The sequence below is a fragment of the Aulonocara stuartgranti genome (genome assembly GCF_965226115.1).
Source record: "Aulonocara stuartgranti genome assembly, chromosome: 7".
In the NCBI taxonomy this organism is placed as follows: Eukaryota; Metazoa; Chordata; class Actinopteri; order Cichliformes; family Cichlidae; genus Aulonocara; species Aulonocara stuartgranti.
In genome coordinates, this window is record NC_138945.1 from 54,359,332 (window position 1) to 54,386,042 (window position 26,711).

The 26,711-nt window shown below is 40.3% G+C and overlaps 2 protein-coding genes across 3 annotated transcripts; one reads left to right on the forward strand and one right to left on the reverse strand.

Moving 5' to 3' along the window:
* Positions 1 to 4,931: 4,931 nt before the first annotated feature.
* On the reverse strand, positions 4,932 to 8,344 carry LOC309710947 (UDP-glucuronosyltransferase 2C1-like). The gene is made up of 2 exons (XM_082540838.1): positions 8,237 to 8,344; positions 4,932 to 6,862 (listed from the first exon to the last, which is right to left on the reverse strand). The coding sequence occupies exon 2, from the start codon at positions 6,844 to 6,846 to the stop codon at positions 5,245 to 5,247; it is 1,602 nt and encodes a 533-aa protein (XP_082396964.1). The 5' UTR covers positions 6,847 to 6,862; positions 8,237 to 8,344; the 3' UTR covers positions 4,932 to 5,244.
* A 4,227-nt stretch (positions 8,345 to 12,571) lies between these two features.
* LOC309709666 (ubiquitin-conjugating enzyme E2 Q2-like) lies at positions 12,572 to 24,727 on the forward strand. Of its 2 annotated transcripts, none has more exons than XM_082538414.1 (13): positions 12,572 to 12,879; positions 17,535 to 17,639; positions 17,747 to 17,869; positions 17,955 to 18,011; positions 18,107 to 18,259; positions 18,624 to 18,708; positions 18,820 to 18,880; positions 18,977 to 19,067; positions 19,162 to 19,220; positions 20,747 to 20,795; positions 20,872 to 20,967; positions 21,099 to 21,165; positions 22,361 to 24,727. In XM_082538414.1, exons 1-13 carry the CDS (start codon positions 12,721 to 12,723, stop codon positions 22,390 to 22,392), a joined length of 1,137 nt encoding a protein of 378 aa, XP_082394540.1. In that variant the 5' UTR covers positions 12,572 to 12,720; the 3' UTR covers positions 22,393 to 24,727. The 2 variants fall into 2 exon arrangements, with proteins under 2 accessions (XP_082394540.1, XP_082394541.1); XM_082538415.1 differs by having other exon boundaries at positions 12,573 to 12,879; positions 18,110 to 18,259.
* The last annotated feature ends 1,984 nt before the right edge of the window (positions 24,728 to 26,711 follow it).

A 26,711-nucleotide genomic window follows, 5' to 3' on the forward strand; every position in this document is an offset into this window, starting at 1 on the left:
GCAGAGAAAAAAAATGCATATATCAATCACCTGGATCACCTGCTGAGAAAGAAAAAAGAAAGCAAGCAGAAGAGAACAAGAGTAATAGAATAAACAACATCACAATGATATATGGGAATATGACAGTAAATACTAAATGTTAAACATTATTGTGCAGCACATAAGATCAACAGAACACAGTGTGCTTTGAGGTAGGAGCCAAAAAGGGTGTAGTTTGTGGGTGTGATCACCCGTGTGTACACCTGTGAGCATGGACGCGCTTGTTTTTTGTTTTTTTAAAAGGTTCCTTCATGTAATAATCTGCTAGAGGGTGTGGGGGGGCCACAGCCCCGTCCTCCAGGGCGTGAAGCAGGTGTGGAGGAGATCAAAACTCCAGACATCCAGAGGCCCCCAGAACACAAGAGACCAAGGAAGACCAACAGAGGGGCAGCTGCGCCACTGTCCCGGAAAGAGCTGAGGAGAGTCCCAGATGAGGGCTCACTCAGCAGCCGCGGAGCAGAAGCCAGGGGGAGTTGCAGTGACGCGCCCGTGAGCTCCGCCAGCAGCCAGCTGCGCCTGAGTGACCGAGCCCCAGGCCGAGAGGCCGGGGGCACCCCACCTCCGAAGTGGCCCGAGCGAGCCCCAGGCTCCAGGCCCCGATAAGCGGCCGCCAAGGAGTGAGCCGGTGTGTACCTGGACGCCCATCCCCGGACACAAAGAACCACCAACGCACCGATGTCTGAGGGGGTCCGCCACTGGCAGGGGAAGTGGTGGTAGGGGGAGATAGGCCTCCAAACCTTGGAGGGCCTGAGATGTCCCCAGAGAGGTGGCGCCTGACACCCAACCTGACATATAGACACAGACATACAGGCACACACAGATACAAACATCCATTCCCACCCTCATGCTCTCATATGCACTTACTCCACACTCAACCAACGTGGAGACAGACATAAAGAGACGTTGTACACACGATCACACTCCCCAAGCGTACTCTACAAACCGGGTCTAGGTGCCCCCGCCCCTGGAGGGGGGAACTGCACCCAGACCCAGGTGGTGTTTCCCTTTTCCCTGCGGTGGGGGGAGGCAGACCGCCCCGACTCCGCAGCAGCAGGAAGGCTCCACACTCCAGACCGCAGTCGGACGGCCAACTCCTCCTACTAGCCCCCCTGCTCCAGCAGGTCGCAGAGAACGGGGGTGAGAGAAGACTCCGAACCTCCCTCCACCCGCTCATTGTAATGTTGATGCATGTGTGTTCTAAGGTGCATTTAAAACCCAGGAGGGCTTGGAGCTACCTGCCAGAGAGCAGCAGGTAAGCGCATGGTCCCTCCTGCTAGCCCTCAATGTCTACGTGTATTTAAAATTGAGAGGTGGGCAACGATGCCAGGGGTGAGGTATACACCCTGATGGTACTTTGGACTCCGTGTATCGTGCCCACCCCCAAGATCCTATATGTATGTGTAATGAGAGTGTGAGTAATGTGAATGTCTAAGTTGTGGGATAAAATTGAGGCAGAGGCAGCCAGAAGGGGACGGGGGGGGGGGGGGTAGCCTCCTCTGCACCCTGGTGACATACCCCTACTCCAAGGCCCTGCATGTGTGGGTGGTTGTGGTGGAGCGGGAAGAGGGAGGCAGCTGGAGATGGGGAGGGAAGGAAGGGAGGGGCAGGTGACCCCTCCCTGGGGCCAGCTCCCCCGCTGACCCCAGTAGGCACCCCCATACTCCGCGACCCGCCAGGGAAAGGGGGCCCAGGCCCATCCAGACCGGGCCCAGTGCAGCAGCGCCGCCCGGCCCCACAGAGCCCGGGACAGTCCACCCAACCCCACCACAGAGAAAACTGCACCCACCCCACCATCCACTCATCTTCCAGACTACATAAGACAATAAACACCCAGGCTGAGATCTTCCTCCACCTCTCCTGTATCTCCCCCTCCTGCAGAGGCAGCTCCTGAGGAGAGGAAAGCTCCTGCAAGATGTGACAATCTCCCCCACCAGTTGAAGAGCCCCCCAGGTGGCTCGACGCACCGGCGGCACCCTGCTCCAGGGCTGGGCCCCCATGCACCCACCCGCCCACAACCCCGGCAACACACCAACCAGGACCCAAGCCCCCGAGGCCCGGTCCGGGTCCCAGCCCAGAGACGGAGCGCCCCCAGAACCTCACGCCCATCCCGGACCCACCCAGGGGCAGCCAGGCTACCAGGTCAGTAACCCACGTCCGTCAGCACAGACCCTCCCCTAGCCCCGCTGCACGCAGCCGCGAGGAAACAGTCACCGGAGAGCCAACAGAGCCCCTAACCGGACATGACCGCTACCCCGGGTTGAGCCCCCCAAGGAAGATGCCTCCGGGGAACCCCCCCGACGCCCTAAGCCTGTCCCTACCCCCACACCAATCACAACAGTGAAGGCGGGACCAAACTATGACCCCCCACCCCCACTAGGTGATGGAGCTGATCAAAGGAGCCCAGAGCAATTGATCTGATGTGGTGGCCGAGGCTGTATCAAGACTAATGTAATCTAATAGATAATTTCTATATTGGTTAGAATTAAGATTATTTTTATTTTTCCAGTTCATGAGGACTGTTTTCTTGGCTATGCATAGGGCAGTGAAAACCATATGGGCGATATTCTTTTCTGAAGTGACATTATCTAAGCTGCCCAACAAACACACTAAGGGGGAAGTTGGAATGTTACATTTCAGACACTTCGATAAGTCTTCACATATCTCGCGCCAAAACTTCTGAACTGGTGGACAGAACCAAAGAGCGTGGATATAATTGTCCGGTGAATTGGTTTGGCAGTGTGAGCAGTTGTTGGTAGACGTAAAGCCCATCTTGAACATCCGATGACCTGTATAGTGCACGCTATGTAATATTTTGTATTGAATTAATTGAAGACTGGGATTTCTAATTAGATGAAAGGTTTATTGTTTCTTGATACAATAATTATCACCATTCTTTTTACATTAGGGCATGTCATGTCAATTTTCTAATATGCTTAACTGATTGAAAATTTTTATTTATATTTTTAAGAAAAAAAATCACTTTTTTGTGGAGCTGGAAACTAGATAGAGAAAATGTGACAATCCCCCACACTCAGACCAGGATTTGTTGTTGTTTATCAATGGGCTGAAACCGAGCAACAGAATGGGGATAAAAGGTGATTTAAGTGACTTTGAATGTGGCGTGATTGTTGATACCAGATTAGCTGGTCTGAGTATTTCAGAAACTGCTGAACTGGATTTTCCCAGAGTTATAGAGAACGGTCAAAAAAAGAGAAAATATCCACATCAACACATCATTGGTGTTTAGGAGTACTACACGCAGGTGCATCACAGCAAAAGAGGTAAACAAATGGGCACACATATATGACATTTAATTAAGTTTCCCTGTGGCTTTCTGTGAAGGGATGATTTGCAAAAAACAACCCGAAAGGCTGAAAAATAAAGCACTAGCTGAATTGCAAGAAAACCTTCCGTTGCATTTAGGAATGGCTCGAAGCTCATTTCCTCCCTTTTGTAACAATGCAGTATGGGGTCACTGAACTGGACCCTGTTATACAATCACTGGTCTTTGTCAGTTCCTTTTTCTTCAGTTATTTGTCAAACAATGTGACTCATGTGCAGTTAATTGTACTAACAGACCGTACAAATGTGCTCCAGTTTTTGTGAATGAAATTTCAGCTGCAGTAATTAGCAGGCATCTGTGAATGTACAATAATCTTAGTGGTTGTTAACTTTCAATGAGAGGTGAGTAATAGTTAAGCAAATACATAATGTAGTTTGAGTCCTGTGTCAGACTGGCAATCTCTCCAGGGTGTACCCTGCCTCTCGCCCCAAGGTAGCATAGGCTCCAGCCTCCCTGCAACCCTGATCGGGAGAAAGCGGAAGAGAACGGATGGATAAACTGATGATGTAGTTTGCACCTCACAGTGCTAAGAGGACATCTGCTTTCATTTAAGTGTAGACTAGGATAAAATAAATGTCTCACCATTTTCTCTTCTCTGAGTGATTTTCCAAGACAGAGTGTTTTTCCCTGTGAGGAAGAGACCCTGTGGATTTGTATATATTAGACCTCTGGACACGCTATTCACAATTCCTTTAGTGGTCACTTTGAAATTTGCTTCACTGTAATTAACCCACTGCTACTGAATCTGTCCCTCATCCCGAGTCCACCTGGAAATTCACTGACTATGAGAGCCACAAACAAAAAAGTAAGACATGACGTCTGTTGCCAATGTGCAGTAGCATGCACACAGGACAAGCAATTACATCTGTTTGCTGACTGTGAGCGTTTTTAAATCATTTATGTCTTCATAAAGCCCACAGATCTGACAAACAGAGTAAATAAATAGTAAATGAACTGGTAGAGTGCTTTTCTACTCTATTTGAACACTCAAAGCAGTTTATATAAGCCTCATTCACACACATAGTCCTAAAAACTGTTTTTGTTTTTGAATGTGTAAATGCTTTTTGTCTAACCTTCACATACATTCACTGTCTGAAAAAACGCATCAGGTGAAACTCTGAGTTCAGTATCTTGCCTAAGGATACTTTGGCATGCAGACTGGAGCAGCCAGGGATTGAGCAACCAACCTTCTGTAGCAGATGACCTGCTCTACTTCCTGAGCCCAGGGGCTTTCATTAAAATCCTGCAGAATCCATTTTCTTCATTTTTCAAACACAAAAGGACATAAATTGAATTTCTTACAAATTGTTACAGAATGGCACGTCTACTAATGCAGGACTGGACTGAGCCATTATAAATAAAAATCAGCTTAACTTCACTGTCAGGAAAACAGTACGGGACAGATAGGTGCAGCGTGTCTTGTATTGCCATCTAGTGCCTGGTCAGTAAATGGCTTAAGAGCAGTACACATCACTGACATAATTCTTTAAAAATGTAAGCAGGAAACAATGAAAATACAAGAGAAATTATTAAATAGAAAATACTAGAATCATCTTTATTCACAAAGCACTTTTCAAAAAACAATTTGGTGAAAAACAAGGTGGGGCTTGCCCAGCTTTAAAGTGATTCGCTTCTAGAGTTGATCCATGTGTGGATTGGTTGATTTTTTTTTTTTTTTAATGATTCTTCACCACCAGATATCATAGCTTCACAAATAAAAACCTCGACTGAAATCAGAAACATTCAGGGTTATGCTCTTGATTTTCTCAAGATAAATATGGCAAAGTAAAATGCTTTCAGGTAATTAGCACATGGCTGGTGCAGAGAACGTTTTTCAGATTGGATCGCTTTTGTTTTTCTGATCATTCACGTTTAACTTTTTTTCCAGAAAAGATCATTCTCCACACTAGCCTTAGACATGACACACAAATGAGCATCATAAGCAAAACGACGGTCAACAAAAAAGCAATGACATCAAGAGACTTGTACACAAACCACGACATTTTGTACGACTGTGTCTGCAGATGACGGGTCCCTTTATGTCTTATAACATATTCTATCCAAAACACTGCCTGATCCAGAGGTTTCATAGGCTGATCTCTGTGCAGCCTGGAGAGCATCTGCATGTTTTCCCTGTAAGTGGAATTGTAAAGAGCTGTCATCAGTGCCTCTGCAAAGCTATCTCTTTTGAGCATAGCGATATCCACAATCACAGCTCCTCCTTTTGCTTTGATCCTGAAGAGATTATCGGGCTGATCAAAGAATAAGGGCAGTCCAACTATAGGCACCCCGTGGTAAATTGCTTCCTGAACTCCATTGGTGCCTCCATGGGTCACAAACACTCTAGTTTTGGGATGTCCTAAGAGATCATTTTGTGGCAGCCAGTTAACTAGTAACGTGTTGTTTCCCAGGTTGGTTGGCCTTTGTCCAATATACCTCCATATAACCTTCTGAGGAAGTCGGGCAAAGGCTGCAGCAATTTCCTCAGTAACATGTTGAGGAAGCTTTGCAACTAAAGTCCCGAGGGTCATCACAATGACTCCGTGGTCTCCAGAGCTCTGGACAAATGTCTCCAGGTCATCAGGAAGCGCTTTTGAGGGTTTACATTGAAATCCACCCATGTAGACAATATTTGGCAATGTTGGACGTGGGAATTCAAAGACAAAATCATTTCTCATAAGCCATATATCAGCGTCCAGGAAAAACGTTGAGTAATCCACATCAGGCCCAAAGTACTTCATAACAACCGGTTTGTAGTTTGTTTCTGCCATGTGAAACAATGTGTACATGCCAATAATGTAACTCAACATATTCTTTATTCTCTCAGAGAAGGTCATCTTATCTGTTAACTCTGTTCCAGTAAAAGGAATGTATGCCAGAGGTGAGGGAGCAATAAGGAAGTGAGCCTCGCCTTGAATGGTCCATCTTACATTGAAAACCAGAGGAAGCTGAAGTCGGCGTGCCAGCATGGCCCCGCAACCGATGCCAGGGTCAGTCAAAAGCACATCGTATTTAGCAGCATGTAAAGACTGCATCAGCTCTTTGTCTTCAAACATCTGAACGATTGTTTCTCTCATCCCTTTGTGAAACTGAGTGAACTGTTCTACAACCACATTCCGGATCTGAATTTGAGTCCAGATGTGGGACCAAGAGGACGTAGGTTTTCCCTGAAGCCGGATTTCCAGCTGTTGAAACAAATATGTTTCAAAGTTTTCCTCAAATCCACTAGAGTAGGGAAGTGTGACAGAGGTATAGAGTGGAGATTTCTCACTGATGTACCAGCTATCAGATGGCCGAATGACAGTGATCTCATGACCTTTGGCATGCAGTTCCTCTATGAGCACTTTCATGTTTATCCAATGGCTTCCATCCAGTGGGAACACCAGAATTTTGCCCCCAAATGAACCGGGTGGTTGGAATGAGAGTAGCGTAAAGAGGATCAAAGGTAAATAAAGCATCTTCATGACGTCCCTCAGATACCTTAAAAATACACAAAAACAAGTCGGTAACACAGTACTGCCTGATCATTTTTGTATAATTTGATATTTCCACTTGATATCTTGACTATATATGTCTACTCCACTGCAATAAAGAGACAAATAGTGTTTACTTCATTGCAATATTTGAAACCCAAAGTTTCTTTTTACCTATCAGAGATTATAGAAGCATGCTGTGCCCTATTGGGGCTCCCTGTCGTGTTTCTGATGTTTAAGAGCTGTGTGGGGATTCCTCTACTAATCTTCTCACAGGGATTCACTGAAATAATTTATGTAGATCAGAAGAGTTCAAATTATTTAGTACTTCATAAAACTCAAACGTCCTCTAAAAGACTAAAGAAACATGGCAAATATGGCAAAAATAAACATATGTGTATTGTCTTTTTTTGTTTTTGCTTTTTTATTTATTGTTGGAGCACCCAAACCTTAGAAATCTATGGATTAAGATATTTTGTTGTATTTAAAGCAGTTTTTAAAAAGCAGCTCAGTTTAAACTCATAAAACAGGGCTTCTTATACCTCACTGCATCAGTACTAACAGTATTATAACATTAGACATTAAAATAATTTTTATGTAGGCATTTTAACTTTGGATACTTTGAATATATTTGCTGATAGTCTTTGTGTTCTGTGAGAAGCTGGACACATATGTCCATGTTATGGACCAAGCCAGGGTTTGGGAAACTCTGTGCTTTGGGGATGTGCAGCTCACACGTGCACCTGGGCATTAACTGGTCATTCCCCACAGCTGGACCCACAGCTTCCATGCGGGGATGTGCCACACAACCAGCGCTGGACTGCTAGTCCACATTCCCACTCCCTTACAGTGAAAAATAAAAAAAAAACTTTTATACCAGCCTGGGTCTTCATAATTCTCAGAGATTTAAAAAAATAAAGAAAGGGATCCAGACACAAAACTCAAATCAAACAGTATAATTGTAATTATCCACACCCACGCTCAATTTCACAAATAAAATCTTGCACCAGCCTCACTCTTCATAGCCACACGAGGGAAAAATTGAAAACATTCTAGAAATTTAAACTGTAATAATTGAATTAAGTTCTAATGAAAAACCGGCTCTGCGTCATTTTGGTCCACAGCCTATATATAATACAACTCCAACTGCAGTTTGCTTGCGAAAGACCACACTGTTTAATAAAATCAAATCCAACAAAGCTAGCTAAATCTGCCTTTAAGATCACAATCTAGGCGTACCACTCCATAATATCTAATTATAGACGTTTAATCATCCAAAATTAAAATAGTTAGACTCACATTTTTATCATAAAGTGTTTTATCACAAAGTGCGGGATGTTTCTCCAAACATATTTACATTTTAAGCTATAGTAATACTTACCCAAATGCTTCGAGCCGTGAACCCCAGGTTCAAGTTCGCTATCACGGTTATGCAATGTTTGGTGCTGTGTTAAATCCACCTTTTACACGGTGTACTGATTTGTGTTATACAAGGTGTGTGTACTGGGCTTTGAACTACTACTGCCAGAGTTCATGTTAGCTTGTAAACAGAACAGATGCATGTTTTCTGCCATCTAGTGTCCAATCAGTGCATTACTCTGTACTGCTTGATTGTTTACCTAGGCCAGAGCATTAAACTGCATGGGTGCATGCAAAAAAGTGTTTCCACAGCCTAAAATTACCAGAAACGATTATCTCTATGAGATCAGTTAGAAATGTGCTTATTAATGCAGTCATATTATGTTGAGATGGTTTATAGATGTATAGAAGTAAAAGTTCTGAATGTTTAAAAAGCAGCTGTAACTCATATCAATGGAATAACTTGGTTTATATGCACTTATAACTTAGTCCTACTTCTGAGTTCTGTATTTTAGGTCCTGATCCTTCCTGGCTCACACACGGCATTATGACAGAATGAAAATAGCCAAATGCTCCAAACTGGACAGTGCTTCGTAGTGATAATGGTGATGACCCAAAGCAAACTGCAAGAGTTTCCCAAAGGCAAAGAAATGGGATATTCTCCAGTGACCACGTCAGTCACCCGATCAAAGCTCTTGAGCTTAAATCGGGTGTTTTTCCACTACTAAATACAAGACTGAATGCAGAAACACCCATAAACAAGCAGCAACTGTAAGTGGCTGCAGAGCATCTCACTGGAAATGCTAACATGTCACTATAGCAACTCAGAACGATAATCAGTAGTTTGTATAGATTCTGACTATGAATGTCTGACATCATTGGTGCACACTCCTAATGAGAAGACATGATGTCCTGGGTGATCTCTTTCCATATCTAGACCAGGGAAGCACTTAGATCCTGCACAGGCTGACGTGCAACTCGGTGGACCAAAATGTAAGGTCCCAGAGGTGCTCTATAGGTTTTAACGTAGGGTCCGGTCTATGGTTCAGTTTCTTATTCCTCCAGGAAATGCCTGCAGACTCTCACCACATGAGGCCAAGCATTGTTGTGCATCAGGAGGAACCCAGCACCCACTCCACCAGCATAGTAGTGAATGGCAGCCATAGCACAGTTGGCTAGCCTGTAGAGGTCTGTCCCTCCCTACGTTATTATATGCCTTCAATGTAACAATGTTAAAGGCAGCAAAACATTCTTTTTCACATGCGTCTGTCACATATGCACAGGGTGAACTTGCTCTCATCTGTGAAAAGCGCAGGGTGCCAATGCTGGACCTGTAATTCTATGACAAATTCCAATCTGGTTCCACAGTGCTGAGCCGTGAGCACAGTCCCACTTGAGGATGCCAGGCCCTTGTGAAGTCACTGTCTGATTGCTTGGTCAGAGACACTCACACCAGTGTCCTGCTGCTGGAAGTCATTTTGTAGGGCTCTGGCAGTCCTTATCCTGTCCTTGGTGGCTGATGGGTTACGGACCTTCCACAGCTGTGCCCAGCTCTCCAAGTGTAACTGCTTGTCTCCCGGAATCTCCTCCATGCTCTTGAGACTTTGCTGGAAGACAGAACAAACTCCAGTGGCACATATGCCATACTGGAGGAGTGGGACTACCTGTGAAACCTCTGTAGGGTCCAGGTATCGCCTTGTGCTACCAGTAGTGACCCTGACCCTATAGTTAAATGCAAAAGTAGTGAAAAAACAGTCTAGAAATATGAGGAGGAAAAAATGTCACTGGCCTCCACCTGTAAAACCATTCACGTCTTGTCATTTGTCTCACTGATGCCCCTCTAGTGCACCATTGTTATTTTCATTAACACCAAACATTGTTATCATCCAGCATTGGCTATATTAAATGATATCAGCTTATCAGCCAATGAGATAACATTTACAATAAGTAGTGGTTTATCAACGGTGTCACATAAGTTACACTAGCTACATGTTTAAAGACAGTGTGATGATATTCAAGACCTAGAAGACTTTACTAAAATATATTTACTTTCACTGAAGATTTACATGTTTTTTAGGAAATAAAGGAGGGAATAAATAACGACAAAAACAAAAGAAATAAAAATATATGGGCCAAACTGTTGACACAGTGACTATAGGCTCAAAATTTGTTAATCGGTTCTTTTACTCTGTTTGACACAGGACAGATACAGAAAATCTTTACCACTTCATTTGACAATACGTTTTAAGTATTGGCTTTTGTGCATTTCTATACTTTGTTTTGTCATATTGTTGTTATTTTATTTAACTATTCTACATTAAACTATGTAGTCGTCTTTTCTCTTATATTATCTTATCTTGTAGAAGCCAGGCAACACTCATAAGACCACAGGCTTGAGTATGTCAATTAGTTTGTGGTCTTTTCATGATTCACAGTTTTGCTTTGCGTGACAGTTAATATGTGCTGTTGTGCCACAAACATTCACAATTCCCAAACAGCTGATGTAGCTACATGTCTGACTGGTATTATACACTGACTAATTATACATCTGATTGATAAATAGTATCAATACATGTATATGCATATCAGGACAAAATTATTACCCCCCATGAAATTTAAAGTTTTTGTCGAAATTGGCCTGTGCTTTTTTTAATAGCGCAAGAGACTGTCAACATAGCACTTCCTGAACATACTATTTTTCATTAGACTGCACAAATTATTTCTGTTTGAACACAATAACAGTATTAATTCAGAAAAACAAAATTGACCAGGGTCAATATTATTATTCTCCTGAGAAACTGACCGTTTTATTTAGCCATGGTACAAACCACTGCTGTACGATGATGTGTTTTAACTTTGTGATGCTCAAAACTTGAAAGATTTAGATAAATTTAGATAAACGAAAGTAAAACTGGTGAAACATGTGTCTAAAGGCCCCAAACCAACTGCTAAGATTCTAGTAAATACTTTAGCTGAGCCTGCAATTGTAATTCAGTTCAATTCAATTTTATTTATACAGCACCAAATCAGAACATCAGTCACCTCAAGGTGCTTTATATTGTAAAGTAGACCCTACAATAATACATACACAGAAAAACCCAACAGTCAAACGATCCCCTGTGAGCAAGCACTTTGGCGATAGTGGGAAGGAAAAACTCCCTTTTAACAGGAAGAAACCTCCAGCAGTACCAGGCTCAGGGAGGGGCAGCCATCTGCTGCCACTAGTTGGGATATGAGAAGGAAGACAATTGTAGTCTTAAAGAAGAAAATAACTAAATCAATGCTCAGGAATAGACCCCAAGGTTTCAGACCAAGAAAAACTCTGCTTTTGCAAAACAGACACCTTCATGCTAGACTGGAGTATTCCCAGGACAACCTGGAGAAAGATTATACTGGCAGTGTGCCTAAAACTAGAGCTCTTTGGCCAAAGAGATGTTGCTTATGTTTACAGAATAAAGTGAGAGGCCTACAACCCAAAGAACATCATCCCCAGGGTAAACACGGTGGTGGGAGTATTATACTATGGGGAGACTTCAGTGCATCAAGAACTGGAAATCTTATCAAAGCAGAAGCAATAATTAAGAAAGAATGGTGTGTGAAGATTTTTATTTTAAAAAACCTCAAACAGGAAAATTGTGTCTGTGTCATCACTTTACCTTCCAACACAACAACGACCTTGAGCATAGGTCGCTCCTGGTGAAGAACTACCTACAGAAGACCAAAGTGAACGTTGCTGACTGGCCCACACAAAGCCCTGAATTGTATCCCACTGAAAATCTGTGGGGTGAACTGAAGACCAGAGTCCCTGCCAGACAGAAGACCATCACATCTGAAGGAGCTTGAGAGATTTGCCAAAAAAGAATTGATTGCTCAAGATTTGCTTGTGGGACTTGGTGAAAACTACAACAACTGACTCTAGGCTGTTATCCAGCAAAAAGGATACACAACTGACTGTTGGCAATAGGGAAGCTAATAATTTTGACCATGGTAGTTTCGTTTTTTCCTAAATAATTTTATTTCTATGTGTGAAGTAGTAACCATCCAAAATAAAACTAGGTTGTCCGTGTTTAAGATTCTTTGCTTTGTTTAACAGCATATAGGAAATACTCTTTTTTTAAAAACAAAAACAACAACAACAAAACAAAACAAAACAAAAAAAAAACAAGGGGATGGGGGGCACTAATTATCTTGTATAACACTGAACCTTTTCATGCTGTTAAATGGTTCGTTTAAGCAAAAGTCACAACTATGACTCCATCTGTAGTGGTGCGAAAATAAATATAAAATAATGTAAATATATTTATGTACGTATGTGGTGTCACAGCTGTCAAAACGCTGCTAAGAGTCTATGTGCGCTACACAGGTTTATATAAAGCTAACTCTCCAGCCCTTTGTTGTTGTTCTCACGCTAATATGCGAGATCCGTACAGCCGATTCGACTGCGCGGTCGCATTCCGCCCCGACTTCCCCTCTGCCAGCGGCCTGGTGGTTTGAGATGAGTAGAAGATGTCGGTTTCGGGGCTGAAGGCCGAACTGAAGTTTTTGGAGTCAATCTTTGACCCAAACCACGAACGATTCAGAATAATAGACTGGAAACCCGATGAACTCAGTTGCCAATTCAACGTAACAGGGGAGAAGCTGCTGATCATTCACTGCAACATCACGGTGAGTCCAGGCCAGCTCTGCGCACAAGCTAACCCAGCGTCTGACTATCGACTGAAACCAAATCGGTCCGCGGAAGGCACCGTGTTTACAAATTAACTACGAATAAAGTCTTCGCTTTCATTTATAAACTGTGTCAGGCCATTAAAATCCGAGTAACCCCGTGGATTAAAGTGGACGACACACGTACAGTGTTATGTTCACTTTGAAAAATTATACAATAAAACGTCGATTAGTAACGACGCTGCGGTTGCTTTTGCTAGCTTGTTAACTGAAACTAACATTAATGCTAGCTTGTTTTTGTTTGCCAAATTAACTGCGTTACTGTTGAAAGTAGTACAACGGCTAACTTTATCACTTATGGCCTATATCTAGTTCAATTTAAACTTAATTTAGTTCGGTCATACGAGGGCTTTCACTACACCCCAGCTGCTTTCAAGCAGTATATTACTGTGTACGTGTGTTTTTTAAACAGACATAGCGTCGAGGTCCCGTACATGGCTTTAATTGACGTGAAATAGAAGCGGTTTAATGGAATGCTGTTCGGTCGTCCTTTCTGCCTTTTTCAGTAAGTAGACTGATCCCTCTGACGAACTTACTGGCATACATTAAAGCGGTTACGTTAGTGTCTTCTTTATCTCGACACTAAAACCTGACGAAAGCGACGCAATGTACATGTGAAATGTACGTGACAATATTGCTTTTTTGACCAGCTGTTAACGTCAGCGGAACTGTATATTTTTTAGTAACGCAGCCCCCCCCACCACCAAAAAGAAACGAAACAGGGGCCTAGTATTTATACGCGTTTCACAGCCCGCTCCAATACATTAGCGATTAAAATCAAATTCAAACTTGCGCAAAGCAGACATTCCCAGCCATCACAAAATGTGGATGAAGGTAGGTGTAATCTATTAACAACTGAGGTTCTTTCTTTTCGCTTGGCACTTGTTTTGCTTGGTTCAGGTAAGCAGATGATGAATCTTCCTGACAACCTGACCACATCCTCCTCCTCTCAGCAAAAGCATGCACACACAGAGTTACACTTATGCGCATTTTGAGGACGCGCGAGTGCTTGTTGAAACGTTCCGAATACCCTGCCATATTGAGATTAAACCTCACTGTCTGTGTCCTTTTGAGTCAGCTCATGCTAAAGGAAAACTAGATTACACTCAGGTATATTGCATTCTTCCTGTTCAGAGGGGTAGCTGTGAGTTAAATGTGGCCCCATGCTGTGAACATGGTCATGTTGGATATCATTGGGTATGATTTGAAGCAGATTGCCACGAAGACATCAGAGCTACAGAGTGATTTTTTTTTTTTTAAATTTATTTATTTTTACATAGCTAGGATTATGCCAAAGCCCATTAGGTTTACTGCATTGATCATGTTGTGCACAAACAGTAATGTCACTACAAACTGGTCAGCATTTAGACCAGTGCTTCATTCTTCTCCTGAACTGCATTCTTCTCTGCTCAGACAGAAACCTCCACATTAGTGCTGGTTTAGGAGTAGAAGAAATCAAAACTGGAGGCATCTCCCTCTCTATAATTTGTGAATCACTGAGCTCCTATACTGCTATATCATTGAAAAGGTGGTGCAAGTTGTCACAGCCATACATTCATGTCTACCAGCTTTGCCACCAATGTAGATGTACAAGCAGCCTAAATGACCAAGCATGGCTTGAGGCACCACTGTTTGCAACGGTGACAATACAAATTATAATTGCCCCTTTAGACTGCAGTCTAGGGCCCAGTTTTCACCACTTAAGTTTGCTTCAGAAAGATGAGACTTTGAAGGAAAATAACATAAAACTGTTTCCTTTGCATCCTCCTTCTATGCAAGCATTGATGCAGAGGTTTTGTCTGAGTGGTGACCTCCATCAATCAGGAGAAGATTTCTAGTCTGATGTACTGCAATGACATCACAGTAGGTGCACACGGCTACCAATGTGGTGAGCACAAATAAAGCTTAAGGCTACGTAAGCAGCACATTCACAGTGTTATGCTAGCATCTAAGTTGGCAGACAGCCACAAAATATCTGATTAAAATAGTTGGAAAAACTGGCACGGCTGATACTTAAAAGATATTTAAACCAAGTCTTCCAAGGATTAGAAAAGCAAAGAGACATTTAATTCAAATCACGACAACAGTCACCTCAAGGGACTGTATATTTTAAGGTAGACCCTACAATAATACATACACCGAGAAACCCAACGTATGACTTCCTATGAGAAAGTGTTTGGCGACAGTGGGAAGGAAAAAGTTTGTTTTAACAGGAAGAAACCTCCAGCTGAACCAGGTTCAGGGAGGGGTGGCCATCTTCCACAAATGGTTGGTATGAAGGGAGGAAGACGGGTCAAAGCATAAACCAAATGTTCTGTCTCGTGAAACATAGGAGAGCACCCACTGATGCTGTTATTCTCGCTGGTATTATTTAAAGACAAGTGCACATTATTTACCATGTACACGTAGAGCCGTCATGTGAACGTAACAGATTTAGACAAATAGACTTCACTTTTCAGACCCAAATCAGATGCCTGGATCATCTTTTGTACTGTCTGTAGTTCCAGCCCTCTCCTGTTGTCATGAGTTTTGGGTTGCGACTGGGAGAACAAGGTCACAAATAAAAGGGGTTGATCGGTTTCCATCATATGGTGGCTGAGCTCAGTGTTATAGACTGGGTAAGACAGTCAGATATCCAGTGGGAGCACAGAGTAGAGTCCCTCTTGCTTCACTTTTAAAGGAGCTAACTGAGATGGTTCTGTTATCTGGCCAGAATACCTCCTTAACACCTACCTTTGGAGGTTTTCTGGGCACTGGCAACTAGGAGGAGACCCTGGGTCAAAACCAGAACACTCAGGTTATTTATCCCTGGGTACTGGGATGGAGTGGGTGTCCTCAAGGAGTAACTGGAGTAAAAAGATGTTTGAAATATAATGTTAAGGGTTACAGCTTCTGTGACCTGACCTTAGATAAGCTTGAAATTAGATGGATGAAATTATAGATGGCTTTATCCTAGACAGTCACACATACGGGTACACTTGACTGTTGGAGTTGTAGGCAATGATTTATAGGAAGTAGGAAGTGTCTTACAAACACAAAGGTGTTTTTTCTAGACTTCTCTGCAAAAAGTCTTTTATTTTCCACTTGTTTCAGCAGTCTTTTTCCAAAAATTCCTTGCCATTGTACTCTGTCCTTGATAAATTGTTTAAATACCTGCAGAGACTGACCCTCTAGCTCGCCCATTATGTACCACACACTCCAGCTTTCAAAAAGGGGGCCACTGTGTGCAAGTATAAAATAAACTTTACAGCATTTTTCTTGAATGAGAGTCAGAGTTCAGTTAGACAGAAGAATAAATGTTAAAATGTGTAACAACAGCCCAAATCTCATGACACTTAGTTATCGAAGGCGTAAAATAGAAGCAGGAACTCGGAAATTGATGACATTTTGTGTAAAAGATCAGTTTATCAGCTGAACTCTAGTATGGAGATTAGTAAGAAGTTGAAAGGCACATATTATTGAGTTACACTAACACTGCACTGTGCTGATAATAAAGGCATCGTAATTACCAGTTCACCAGTTTCTGACTTGTAAAGAGCATTCACGTCAGCATCCAAGTCATGGTTACAATTAGATGCCCAGTTTACACAGTGTAGTTTACATTGTGGCACCGTGTGTTTAACTCCTCCCCACAGTGGATGAGAGATCTTATGCCAGGTTTGATTGGAGGTTGTAAATACTATAATATTTTTCATCTGTGGCGCATGCATGTATCAGGCACTCAGTCAGATCCTATTTTAAACACGAGTTTGGCTTTTTGGTCATCACCATCTTTGTTGTTTGAAAGCAGGCATTATGATTGAGGGATGTTTCTGACTCAGTTAATCAGCATGATTACTCAGACTCTGGAAAACCAGCAGATTTATTAACCTTTAAAACGAGAAGAAAAATTGGTCTTGAACTTTAACTAAAACTACCAATCGAGACAAACTTTTTTTTTTTTTTTTTTTAAATTGGGATCTTGAATCAGTTGAAAAGTAGGGAAGTTTTCTCAGACTTCAGTGCAGTCATTTTAACATGAATACTGCACAGTCATTACTGCATATTTTATACAGCATGTTTTCTCTCAACATCTTTCTTAACTTTCTGAAAAACCTAATCAAAAATAAAACATCTCTTATTAATATATACACGGTTCTCTCTTCTTCTGTGTGCAGTATTTTCTTCTCTTGGGCTTTACAAACTTTACATAGTACTACCATATGTGTCTAAATGCTTGTTTGAATACGTTTGCTGCTAGGCACAGCAGTTGAAAACTGGATTTTTACTCATGACTTCAAAAGCTGTATTAAGACCTAATTGAAATGTCAAAGGAGCACTTAACCACTTCTCTCTCGTGCTCGAGTTGCTTTCGCTCTTCAGCTTGTAGGAGGCTAATTTTGTGCAGTGGGTGGCTGTGTGGGCTAAGGCTTTTGGTTTGAAGTCACTTGTAACTCTGAAACGAACTTTATTACCCTTTATGTTAATCAGATTTTTAACCCAGGGTGACATTTTTGTTTCTTAAAAGCAGTGGTTTTCTCTGTACAATTCAAGTGCATTCTGTTGACTGTAAAGCCATCAGCACTTGAGCATGATTCTTATTGCTGCTGTTGCAGGAATCCTATCCCTCAACGCCACCAATATGGTTTGTCGACTCTGATGATCCCAGTCTGGCTGAAGTGTTGGAGCGCCTAGAAGATGTGAGGAAAGGCAGCACATTGGTAAGATGGTTAATATGGCTCTTGCTCCACATAGGATGCTTTGCTACATTAGGAAAATGTAATTTAATATTATTATTGACAGTTGATCTTCTCGATGTTTCTTATAGCTTCTACAGCAGTTGAAGCGCCTTATTTGTGATCTCTGTCGTCTTTACAACCTGCCACAACATCCAGATGTAGAAATGCTGGACCAGCCTCTACCAGCTGGCCCGATCACCCAAGACAGAAAAGTAAGCTCAGTAAATAAGAGTAAAGCTCAAGAGTCTTTCGTTGACCTTAGCTACTCACTGTTTTTCAATTTCCAACCTTTCACAGCACGGGTTATCAGGTGACGTGACATCTGAAGAGGAAGAAGAAGACGAAATGGGAGAGGTATCCAAATATGATCCATTGATTGATCGTCAATTTGTTTAATATCTTTGGGGGTTTTTTTTCTCTTTTCTGAACAAATGTATGTGTTCTGCCAGCAGGATATTGATCTGGACCAAGACCTGGACCATTACGAAATGAAAGAAGAGGAGCCGGTGGATGGAAAAAAGTCAGAAGATGAAGGGATAGAAAAAGAAAATCTGGCTATCTTGGAGAAAATCCGTAAAAATCAGAGACAAGATCACTTGAATGTAAGATTTCCATCTGTCACATTTTTAATCAAACCTTAATCTCAGTTAATATTTTTGGCTTTTGGAGATTATGAATGCACAATCACGATGAGATAATTAGTCTTTTGTATGAATTTCTACTAGAAAATAATTTTAATTATGATTTGTTTATTTTTTTCGGCGCGGTATAATTGACAGACTCAATGAGTCTGTCAATTATAAAGGGAAGAAGTTGTACATTCTCATGCAACCTACCAGTTTAACAGCAACCTCCAACACTCAGTGCAAAAATGCAGCAGTCCAAGAAAATTGTGCAAAATCTGAAAACCTCTGGTATGCTTCCTGTTTGTCCAGTTGTTTAACCGTCAGTTGTTTTATGTTGCAGGGTGCAGTCTCTGGCTCAGTGCAAGCCTCAGACCGCCTAATGAAGGAACTCAGGGAGATCTATAGGTCACAGAGTTACAAGACAGGTGAATACAAGGAACCATTACTCAATGCTTGTGGCTTGCATTGTATTTAATGTTTTTTTTTTCCAGAAGCTTTAAGTGAAGCTCTTTGTGCGTTTGTGACTCATTTCACAGGTATTTATTCAGTCGAACTAGTCAATGACAGCCTTTATGAATGGCATGTGAAGTTAAGGACGTAAGTTCTTATTCTGAGTGTATTTTTATTCTATTTATATTTCCAACTTTGAAAATTATGCTTTTATTTGACCTTTTCTGTTGCTGTTTGTTACAGGGTAGACCCAGATAGTCCATTACATAGTGACTTGCAGGTCTTAAAAGAAAAGGAAGGAGTGGATTACATTTTGCTCAATTTCTCTTATAAAGTGAGTCCTATGGAAGTAATTGTCAACAGATTTATTTTATTTTTTTTGTAGTATAGGGCTGTCTTAAGGCAGTTTTTCTTCTTCTCTACAACAGGATAATTTTCCCTTTGACCCACCTTTTGTACGGGTTGTCTCGCCTGTGCTCTCTGGAGGGTGAGTGTGCAGTAGTGTTCCCAGCCCAAATTACATACATCATATGCATCTTATGAATGTTACTGCCCAGAATATGCTTTATGATTTGCTTGACAACTTCAAATGGTTTCTTCTGTTATTAAAAAATAACACCCCACTGTTTAGACTAAACAAATATGTAAATTCCTGCTGTATTGCAGCCTTAAGATTGTTTAAGCCATTTTATAGGTGGTGTTTAAAGAAATAACTTAAAAAAAACTAATAATAATAATACATTTTATTTATCGTGCCTTTAAAGACGCTCAAGGTCACTTTACATTAGTACAAAAAACCCATAAAACATAAGGTAAATGAAAAATAAAGTATAAAAGCTAAACAAGGTACAAATGGACTATGACGGAATCATGATGAAGGGTATGAAATTTTGAATAGATGGGTTTTAAGACGCGATTTAAAAGTGGAGAGAGAGTTTGGAATGCACTTCTACCACATCTCCGAACTGTGAAGTCTCTGGGCAAAACAACTAAAGGGTCTGAGTCCCATGAAAGTCAGGCGAGCAGGTGGAACAGACAGAAGGGAAACTGAAGAAGAGCAAGGTGTACTAGGGGGTGAGTACGTATGGAAAGGATCAAATAAATATGGGGGAGCAAGGTTAAGAAGCGCTTTGAAAGTAAGAAGCAGGATCTTGAAATGGACACGGAGGTGAACTGGAAACCAACGGAGCGGTTTAAGAACAGGTGTTCTATGTTCAGTAGATCTAATTCAGAATATAATACGAGCGGCTTTGTTTTGAACTAACTGCAATTTATGGAGAGATTTGAGGTGGACCACAGAGAAGAGAATTACAAAAATCTAAACGAGATGTGACAAGAGCATTGACAAGTATGGCGTGGAGTGAGTGAAGGCAGTTAATATTACGAAGATGAAAATGGGAAGACCGAACTTAAACAGGATAAAACAAAGGAAGTCGGAAATAAAAAAATTTAAAACAAAAGTTGAATTACAGGTGCTTAATAAGGAGTTTGATGATATAATATATATATAATACTCTAAAGAGTTAAGTAAAAATAAAAAAGTGTGTGTCAAGTGGTTCAATAAAGCAAATGTTACATGAAATTAAGTGGCTTAGGATTTTTTTTTCATTTATTTATTTTTTAAAAGATACAGTGGCTTATGTTGCATTGTGCTATTGTGCTCGGTACAGGGTAGAAATAACCTATTATCATAGAACAGGAGATCCTCTGCTAGAGAAGTCCTGTTGTAAATACGTATGGTATGACTTGTGAAGATTCACTGTATCTATGCTTATGGCAGTAGAGGTGAAGCAGTTAAAATTTAATTTAAAAGGAATTATAAAGCACACGCCATTGCCATACATCACTGTGCTATACTTACTTTCAAGGCTTCTGATAATTTTAGCAAATTAAGAAAGAAAATTCTGGAGAGCAAGAAAAATACTTTTTTTTTTTTTTTTTTTTTGAAAAGATTAATACTCTCACTCAATGACACATTTGTGAATCTTTTTTTTTTTTTTTTTTTTTTTTCAGTTATGTTTTAGGGGGAGGAGCATTGTGCATGGAACTTCTCACAAAACAGGTATGCAAATGGGATAAATAAAATAATAATTATGACTAACAACAGGAACTGATTCATTTCTATTTGCGTTTGTTAGGGCTGGAGCAGTGCCTATTCCATAGAATCTGTCATTATGCAGATAAATGCAACTCTGGTTAAAGGAAAAGCCAGGGTGCAGTTTGGAGCCAATAAGGTAACACATATCATGAACTGGTGTGATGTTTGCTTTTGTTTTCAAATGAACTTTGTTTCAGTAATGAAAACAAGTCAAATAAATGGATCATCCTGCTTCTGCGTATTGACATGTTGCCTTTTGTCTTTCAGAACCAGTACAATCTTGCCAGAGCACAACAGTCATACAAATCCCTGGTTCAGATTCATGAAAAGAATGGTAAGGAAAGAGTTATGAATTACTGACACTCAATAAACACACAATGGGAACATCATGATCCTTAGCTAATGGTCCCCATTCACTGATGCATGTATACAGTCTACTTTCATATAAATGTAAACATGAGCAAGCTTTTCTTACTGGGAAATTAAAATTTATAGGCAAGTGTTTAAAAAAAAAAAAAAAAAATTAACCTTTTTACAAACAAAATCCATACTAGTCCCACTGTTTTTTCACACAAATTACAATTTGAGTATTATGTTTTTACTAATGGCATTTCCATTAGCTTTAAGCATACTTCCACATATTTAAAATACCACTGCATTTTTGTACTGTACTTCCTTAAAGGTTATAAGTGCACGTTTCATTTGCATGTATATACACACACCCTGTTTCTCTTGGTTTAAAATGGCCTTTTTTTGGGTACTGCAGTCATTTGTGGGTCATCGATGTGACGTAGTATTTGGTATTCATGCATGAACGCAATTATATATGAATGTTTTATAAATTTGTGTCTCTGAATCATATTTTGTGCCTAAATTTCTGTATAAAACAATTTATTCAGTTCATGACAAAAGCTGAGTCTCTCAAATATTTTAAGTAAAACTATTAAATAATAAAAGCTATTAGATAAGAAAGATCTGAGATTGCACTCCTTACTTTCACAACTATTACCAGTTTAAATAGGGTTTTACTTGGACACCAATGTTGACCTTTGTTTTTGGTAGCAATAGTATAAACATATCACTTTTTTATGACATACACTGGTCATACCACCTGCCATGAAAAGTGTACCAGCCTAGATATATTTTATTTTAAATATTTTACCATTTAAAGAGATGGTCTTCTGTTCATTTAAACGAACAGTTGGACCATGTGACATTTACAGGTTTTAGATAACTTTTAAAAATTCATATTTGAAGGCACTACAAATGTATTCAAACTAAGTTTTATAAAATAAACGAATTCATTTAACAGAAATGATGCGCTGGTGCACAGAAATAGGTCACATCAATGACCCACATGCAGGATGAACTGTGCACTCTTCTTTCACCACATCTGTGTTACAGTTCTAGTTGTTTGAAACTGCATTTATATCAGGCTTTTGTGTGTTCGTGTACAATATGCACTGTCAATGAATTCCACTTTAACAAGGCTTCTTTAAATAACTGCGTTTGTCTTTCTGTTCCTTCAGGTTGGTACACACCACCTAAAGAGGATGGATAAGGAGCTTCTACCACTATGCACCGGGAACATGTCTTTGAGTCGTCTTGCTTTCTTTGGAATATTTTCCCTCTCTGACTTACTGGGAATATATCATCGTTCTCACAGAAACCATCTCGTGGCTCATTTGACAAGTATTCCCGTCACCTCGCTCCAGGAAAGACTTTATTCCGGTCTCACTTTGCTTCTCCCCCTCAGTGTTTTAGTGAGGAGGATTATGTGAGGTTATCACTAGTTCTGTTTTCTAAATATGCTCATTTGTCTTTTGAAAACAAACAAAAAAAAAACAAACAAAAAAAAATTTTTCTCCCTTGAAATTTGGGGAAATGCTTTTTCTTCAGCTGCTTTGACAAAGCGGGCTTCACAGTCCATTACCCCTCATTTAGTGGGAATTTTAAAGGAAGATTGATACAGAAGCAGAACCTCCTCACAACTGCTTTTTTTTTTTTTTTCCTTTCTTTTTTTTTCTTTCTTTCTTTTTTTCTCTTTTTTGGAAATTAACTGGTACATAGATGCAAACATTGTTCTAGAAATATTATTTGGCATTTTTTTTTAAATTATTTGGGTATCCTAGACAACAAATGATACGATTCCATATTTTGTAAGCTTATCTTAAATTTGAGATTACCTACTCACTGTTTTTTGTTTTGTTTTGTTTGTTTTTTTTGTTTTTTTTGGCACTTGCTTTTTATAATGTGTGAAGAACATCGGGTCAAGCAGAAACAAAATGCTGCAGTGTTGTGAACAAGTCAACTTGCAGTTAATTAGAAAATAAGGCCGATAGGTATGAAATAAATCAGAATTTTCATATTGTATATCTTATAGTGAGAGGATACATAAGACTGGAAGTTCTAACCCCTCTTGGGTCCTCTTGCCTTATTTATGTCAAAGGCTGCAAGTGCTTTTTTTTTTTTTTTTTTTTTTTTTCTTTTTTTTTTAAATAGCTGTAGAGGTTGATGGCTAGTTGGATGCTGACAATGAAGCCATCTGTGTGTAAAGTTAACAGCACGTTGTACAGAAGCCCCCTATTCAGCCGCTGATCTAAAAAGCTGGGTTTGATTTGATTGCAGTCATTTCATCCAGCATATCTGCTGGAGTGGACTTTATTGAGGAAATAAATTAAGGTTTTTTTTGGATGTTCCTCTGTTCATTTTTTTTTTTATTTTTTTTTTTTTTTTTAATTTAATTTTAAAGCAAACTTGTCATATCATCCTCGCATAAATTTGTTGTAGTGTTTTGTTTGTTTGTTTTTGTTTTGTTTTTCGTTCCCCTCCCTGCCCATTTAAAGTTTGCCGCCCTGTCACTCGACATGACTTGGAGCTAAATGTCCATTATCTGTAGGGCTTCCTCTGCCATTACAATATAGCACAGGTGTGTTTCAGTGTTGCTTGTGGAAAAGGATGATTTAGTAGTGTGATTATAAAACTGTACATTCGAACTTTGACCTTGAAATATCCTGTAGTACACACAGAGTGCTGCTGTTCCCCAAATTACAGGACACACGTTGTATCTATCAATCTGTTGGCTCTTTTGCAGTTTATTTGCTAACACTGTCTGCAAAAGTACATTTGAATGGCAACTCAGGTAACAAACAATACTTAGGAGGGGGATCGGTACATGTCCATGTTGAGCTGCGGGTGACTTTCTGGGTTTAATTAGTGCGCAGTTTCAGTAATGTTTTGACATACTTGCCCACTGATGAACTGAACTTTAAAACACAGGTCGCATGACTTTGTAATAAAGCAATTTACATAGCGAGTGCTGGATTGCAAGGAGCATGTTGACCAGTCTGTGTAATTGCTCTCACTGATTTTTTTTTTTTTTTTTTTTCACCCCCACCCCCCTTCTCCCCAGAGAGGTGTCATATCGTGAATAATTTCTGATCAGAATTTCTTTTGTTCTCAGCACACTGCTTACATCAGACCTGTGACAACAGGATGTATCTGAGGGTGGAGGTTATTAATATCTTTTATCAAGACACTTTCACCAATGATGGGGACCCGTGTGGTCAGGTGTAGAGAGGAGGTGCACATTAAACCCTCTGTTACAGACCCTTTATCCACATGTGTGACTGCCTCCCTTCAAAATGCAAAAGCTTGGGTCACAGCAGATACTGAGACGATTCAAGTTTGACGGTCATGCAATGGTAATTGGGCGCTTCTCTAACTGGACTGTGTATCATTTATCTCAATTCATTTTCTGGCACCAACAAGTCTGACACTCTTGGCTCATTTTGGGTTTCTTGTTTTTGGTTTTTTTTTCCATTTGAAGAAATTTTGACCATGTACAGTAATTTGTAAACTTGCATCAAGTTTATGAATAAAGAATTTTAAGATTATCACTGGTATTCGTGTGTAGCATTGGAGTTGTAAAGTTTTTCAATTGTTTTAATTTACATTTTATTCAGTAGCAAATTTTTTAGTTTTTGTTTCTCTTGAATATCAAATATATTTCTCCATAATTTAAAGTTGATGATTAGGTGGCAGTTGTAATGTGTATTAAGTAATTTACACAATTTTATTATGTAGTTGCATATTTACAATGTAGTGTAATAATTTATGTACTTAAAAGAAAAATAGTTAAAATGAGGTAAAATCTACCGGCACATTCAGAGTAAGGTAACTCTTATCTGGTTTTATCTCAAGTGCAATAATTAGTAGTGATGTTAAAGTTTAGTTTCAGAGTTCCCTGGTTTTACATTATTCTTATTGCCAAGCGTGGAAAATGTATTCAAATACTTAAATATAACTAAAATTGTACAAATTGAATATTTGACTCAAAATTTGGCAAAGGTGTAAATAACTACATAAATACAAAACCTTTGGGAAATTGTTTCTGTTGCTTATTTAGCAAATATTTGTACTCAAGTGAGTTTACAAACATTACTACAAAGGATTGATATCCTTTAAGTCTGTAGTTTATTGGAATAATTGGGTAAATACTTAATCTCTTAGAGCTGTGTTTAGGAATCCATAAATTCTTTTTACACCTCCAGGAAATTAAGGAAACACTTAAAATATACATTGGCTCTTGATGAATGAAATATTCAAGATGAAAATCTTTACTGGTAAGCATGGATGCAGTATAAATTGTTGAGAATGAAATGATATAACGGTCAGTGTAAACCCTTTCAGCAGCTTGTTGAGGGCTGGATTCAAAACCACAAAAAGCAGAGTTAAAAATTCAAATTACAGGCTGATGCAGCTCATTTAGTACTCATTACTGTTTACAGCCCCCACTTGCATGTGCACTCCCAACATCTGGGAACACTCGTGAAGTGATGGTGGATGGTGTGCTGGGAATCTTCCCCCAGACTTGGATAAAGTCATGGATGTGCCTGGGGAACATGATGGGTGAGGCCACCATCAGATCCGAGGGTTTTAGCCTGGTACTGCTGGCTGGAACATGGAGGTTTATGGTATCCTTCAAGAATATGCCTTGAAGGATCATGCTGGATGATGTTGCTGGTAGCGTAATTTTGAACACGCTGTGTCCAGACCCTTTCACATCTGTCACATGTGCTCAGGGCTCACATGGCGCTTCACTGGCAGATCTCATTGTTTCTGACAAAACATTTACACGAGTAGCCTGCTGCAGGTCACTTTGGAGAGCTCCTCCTGTTCCTCCTCGCACAAAGGGGCTGGTCCTGCTGCCTGGTTGATGCCCTTCTCCATTTCTGTGCTGGACTGTGCAGGAAGACCCAGTAAATTTTCTTGTGACAGCATGCATGGATATGCAACCTGAATAGGCTGCAAGTACCATCTCATGCTACCAGCAGGGACGATGGCACTAGCAAAGAGCAAAGCTACAGAAATACGAGTCAGGGGGGATATGGAGAAAGCAATGGGCTTCCTCTTGTGTTTTTCTTTTATTGCCACCCTCATTAACCTGCTCTATTCCCTCTCTGATTTAAACTTAGTTGCTGATTGGCTGCTGATGGCAGGTTGAACAAATATAACAAATATAAACTGGGAGATTGTCTAGCATAGTGATCAGCATCTGGAATATTTATAATTAGAGCTATTTGTATCTATTAGAACCATTTTGTTATATTTTATAACTCTGTAATTTATTATAGGTTACTTAGTTACTACTCCACTACCACATCATTTCCAGTTGTAATAATCGGATACAGTGTGCTGAGGTATGAAATGAATGATATATACAAATGCCCCTGATTCATTTGGAGTATTCAAATCATCAACCTTCCTTAAAAATGAAGCATCCATAAAAGTGTTTATGAATTGTAATTTATGATGTAAAAAGAAACCACATCACTGTTCATCACCATGTTTAGGCTAAATTGGATTTTTTTTTTTTTT

Excerpts from the sequence above, each read along its gene's own strand:
- LOC309710947 (XM_082540838.1), bottom strand. The coding sequence starts at position 6,846 with ATGAAGATGCTTTATTTACCTTTGATCCTCTTTACGCTACTCTCATTC.
- LOC309709666 (XM_082538414.1), top strand. The coding sequence starts at position 12,721 with ATGTCGGTTTCGGGGCTGAAGGCCGAACTGAAGTTTTTGGAGTCAATC. Across the intron at positions 19,221-20,746 it reads TCGCCTGTGCTCTCTGGAGG|TTATGTTTTAGGGGGAGGAG; the intron begins GTGAGTGTGCAG and ends TTTTTTTTTCAG. Across the intron at positions 21,166-22,360 it reads TCAGATTCATGAAAAGAATG|GTTGGTACACACCACCTAAA; the intron begins GTAAGGAAAGAG and ends CTGTTCCTTCAG.